General features: G+C 56.5%; 1 protein-coding gene across 1 annotated transcript in view; it reads right to left on the bottom strand.

Annotated features, from left to right (window-relative positions):
• The window catches only part of ZNF395 (zinc finger protein 395), a 10533-nt gene that overhangs the window by 5904 nt on the left and 474 nt on the right, over positions 1-4155 (bottom strand). The window contains 2 exon segments of the mRNA XM_035895413.1: positions 6-235; positions 2287-2545. Of these exon segments, the coding sequence (XP_035751306.1) occupies positions 6-235; positions 2287-2535 (479 nt within the window). The 5' untranslated portion in view covers positions 2536-2545.

Below are 4155 nucleotides of genomic sequence, written 5' to 3'. Positions count from 1 at the left end.
CGAACCTCTTGGGTACGTCGATATTGCTGGATACAGATCTCTGCAGCACCTCGGCAGGGCCGGGACCGCCGGCCGCGGGCAGGGCAGGGGGCTGGAGCGCAGCCGGCTGCGCGTCCTGCACCCTCCAGCACGCCTGTGAGCCCTGCTCCGGCAGCAGCACCTTCACCTTGTCACTCAGCGGGTTGTGCTGCTCCGCGAGACCGGCGCACTCCTGCCCGTTGTAGGCGACAAGGACCTGAAAAACAGCACAAGGGATGGTTTGTTGGTGCCACCCACTGCTCCCAGGGGGGATATGTCCTGCCGCACCACAAGCAAGCCTTTGCCCACCGTAGGATCTCCTTTCCTCCTCCTCCCGGAGCAGAGGGGGCACAGAGGGGTTTAGGGTGAAGGCAGAGCCTGTTCTAAAGGGCTTGGACTTCAGACTGCTGTCACAGCAAAGCAAAGGGGTGGCCAGGGTTCATCCCAACCCCACTACCAAGAAATCTGCTCTCCCTGGGCACAAGCTCCCCAACTCCAGCAACCCCAAGTTGAGGGATTTCCTGAGCCGGTATCGGCCGCCTCTCAAGTGTCCTGACCTCAGGTGGACTTTTCTCCAATTGTCTGCTTTGGCTTTGCTCTCACGCCATCCTGCTGCAAGGACTCCCACAATTATTACACACCCTGGCAAAGTACGTAGGCAAAAGGATTAAAAGCTGAAGGGGGATGGGGGAAATGGAGGTTTCCTGCGTGAAGTGATCCCAAATTCACACCCTGGCTCCTTCTGGGCAGGGGAAGGAGATGTGCAAACCTCACCTCGTCCTTCATAGTCCCAAATGCCTTCTGATGGGCAGTTTTCCACCACTACCACCCATGGGCCTATTTCTGTTAATGGAAATGTATCTGTGTCAAAACACGCTACATGTGTCTCCAGCTATTTATAGGAACAGGAACATCTCTTTATGGAAGCACCATGGGTGTCATACCAAGAAGCCGATACGGGGCAGACATGCACAGCCACACCCTGAGCGGGCAGGAGCCCGCGAGCCCATCTCAGGTGGGACCTCCAGCATAAACACCCGGGTGGAAAAAGCCACCTGCGGTGGGACCAGGGTTAAGGGGATCACCGCAAGGATCAGGACACAGAAGACCCTGACCCCACTTCCTGAAAACAAGGAGTGAGGCCTCCCCGTGAACCACACAGGCTGTCCCCCAGACCATGCAAGGCATGAGGAGCCAACACCTCCTTCAGCTTTGCACAGCCACCAGCACAGGTCCCAGCTGTCGCTGGGAGGTGAAGGCACCCCATCGCTACTTTTATGCTATTCCCAGCAGCAAAGCAAGCAAGCAAAATCCTCCACAGCAGAGCATGTAGGAGGAAACAACTCTCACTGTCCTGTGGTTAATAAACACGGGGCAGGAGGAGCCAGAAAACCTAACAGGGCCCTTATTTACACTCCATTTCACAAGCTCTGCCCAGAAAAGGTTTTACAGTTCTGCAGGTAGCAGCCAAGAAACAGGCTCTGCGTCAGCAGCTCATGGCTCCCCTCGGACAGCGCTGCTTGGCTGGGTGTTAATGGGAACCATTCTGGTAGGATCAGGAACGAGCGCTGTTCCCTGCCCCAGGCAGCATCCTGGCCAAGGCACGGCCCTCCTAAGCATCGGGAGCCCAGGACACAAGAAATGGCAGGATCCAGCAGGACTAGATGTCCTTTCTGGATGAGCCACGGCACCTCACTCTTCCCTAAGAACTTCTTCACTCTTCCCGAAGAGCTTCTTCACCACAAACATCCATACCATTGACCCTCAACCCTGTAGCAAAAAGCTGCTGTGGACCAAGCTCTGGGGCCTGAGCCATGAGGCTCATTGCCACTGTGGCTAAGCTGGGGGGCCCTTGCCACTTGCCTTCAGATGCTAAAGTGGGCTATGGGGACATAGGACAAGTTCATGGAAAAGAAGTCCACTGGGAGTCACTGAGTATATAGAAACCATCTCCCCTAAGGGAGATGCCAGCCTCAGACAGCTGGAGAACACTGGAGGGAAGCAGCAGGTTCTTGCCCTCTTCTCTGGAGACCCATTTTTGGCTAGGACTCGAGTAATTTCCCAGAGGAGATAGATCTCTGCTTGAGCTGGTATGGTCCCAACTCATCAGGCAGGGCCAGGGCCAAGTGCACTAATGCCAACACCTATTAATGACTCTCAGTAATTACAGATCCCCCAACACACCTTACGTTAGGAGACCCCCAAGAGTTTTCTCCCCCACCAAAACGCATCCCACCAGCCAAGGACACCTAGAGCCTCCTTACGTACTTGCTGCCCGGTGTGGAGCTGCCGGCAGCTGGGGCTGGGGAACCGGGGTGCCTGGCTGGTCTCCTCCGATGGTGGCACAAAGGACCCGTCCTCTCGTGGCACCAGGTGAGCAGATGCTCGGCCGAGGTCGGTCTGCAAGCCGGGGATCTGGGTGGCCACCAGCACCCCTTCGGCCAAGGCGCTGGGAGCAGCAACGCGGGTGCCTAGCAGGGATCGCTTCCCCAGGCGCCTGGACAGCACGCTCGCCATCTCGGACACGCTGCGGAAGAGAAAGATAGGGGATGTTACCTCCAGTGCAGGACCACGACGTTCAACCGGTGTCTTCCCCCCCCACTGCCACCCTGGGAGCGGAGAAAGCAGCTCTCTGCTGCTCTCTCTCCAGCTCTCATCTTTATGGTCATTTCTAAACCCCTTGGGGGGAAAAAGATTAAGAAAAAAAAAAAAAGATAAGCCAGCCCAAAGGAAACCCCGTGGGCACAGTCTGGAGCCCATGTCCCTCCCCCTGCCTCAGGCTGTCCCTGGTGCACGCTCCGGAGGCCACTGCGGCCATTCCCGCCCGTCATGCTGAAACCCGCCGTCGGTGCTCTTCAACCTTGACCTCTAGACTTGGGCCCGTGCCCGGCGCAGTCCTGCAGCTCCCCTCCCCGCTCCCCAGCAGGGGAGGAAAGCTCTCCGGCAGCAAAAGCCAGCACCCCTTCTCAGCCCGCACCCTGACCCTTCCCTTTATCAGGAGCTCTCATGCTTTTGGGAGAGGTTTCTCCAAGCTCACAGCTTACGCTCAGCCCTCCCAGGGTCGGTCTGGCCACAAACAGGGAGCATCCTCCTTGTTAGAAAAGGAAGAGTTTGGAGCGTTTTTCATCCTAAACTGTTTTTCTGTAACTATCTTGAACCTATTTTTGTCCCCCAAATAGCTTCCCTTTCCTCTGACATCCCCTTTTCTCCCGTTGGTGCAGCTCTGCTAGCAAGCCTATCCAGAGAGCAGCTTGCCCGGCTCGTTTGTGTTTGTAGATTTTATTGCTGTTTTACAAGAAACAAGTATTTACAGGTTTCCTTATAAGCAGGGGACACCCAGACATGGGGACAGACGATGCACCAAGCCCTGATAAATCCGACAGCTCCAGTAGTGCTTGCTGTCCTCCTCTGTCCTGTCCTCCTCCCAAAGTCTCCCCGGCTGCAACACCCTCTCCGAGGAGAGCGGGAAGCGAGGATGCACACCGTGGCGAGGCCGAAGGGTGACAGTGCCTGGGGTTTGGGAGGAGGGAGAGGCGGCAAGAGGCTCGGTGCAGCCCCGTGCCTCAGGGTTCACAGAAAAAGCCGTGTGCTTTCGCACCACCAACAAACCTGTCACCTCTGCCACCCTGCCTGGGCTCGTCAGCACGTGTCACCCAGCCGGCCGGGGGCTGCGGGTGGTAGCTGGGTGCTTGGGTTGCAGCGTCACCTGGGCCACGGAGAGTCCGAGGAGCTGCTGCTCATGCAAGAGGGAGGATTAACCCTGAGCTAATGGGTGATTGCACCCAGGCTCTCCCCTCTTCCCGCAGGGTCTCTGCGAGAGACACTTGGTTCCTCATCATGAAGCAGCGGCATTTTAACGTCAGAGAAGTTTTTTTGGGGTTTTTTTTTGGACACCTGATTGACATAGCACACTCTCACACGCTATCTCGGATGAGAAAAGTTTCCCGAGGAAGGGAAGGGGAGCTCACTGCTCCTCTCAACCCCCAACCGTCTCAGGAAGGGTTACTCCAAACCACGTCCCGCTTCAAAGAACACCCAAGATTTACAAGCGGTTTTATGAATAACCGTACGCACTCAACTTGCTTTGTCCTCCCCCGAAATCTAGCCGTCCCCGAGTAGAAAATTAACAGCTATTCA

The sequence above is a fragment of the Egretta garzetta genome, unplaced genomic scaffold (genome assembly GCF_000687185.1).
Source record: "Egretta garzetta isolate BGI_Z169 unplaced genomic scaffold, ASM68718v1 scaffold325, whole genome shotgun sequence".
Classification (NCBI taxonomy): Eukaryota; Metazoa; Chordata; class Aves; order Pelecaniformes; family Ardeidae; genus Egretta; species Egretta garzetta.
The sequence above is the reverse complement of the archived record's forward strand: the minus strand, read 5'-3'. Positions and strand labels throughout refer to the sequence as shown.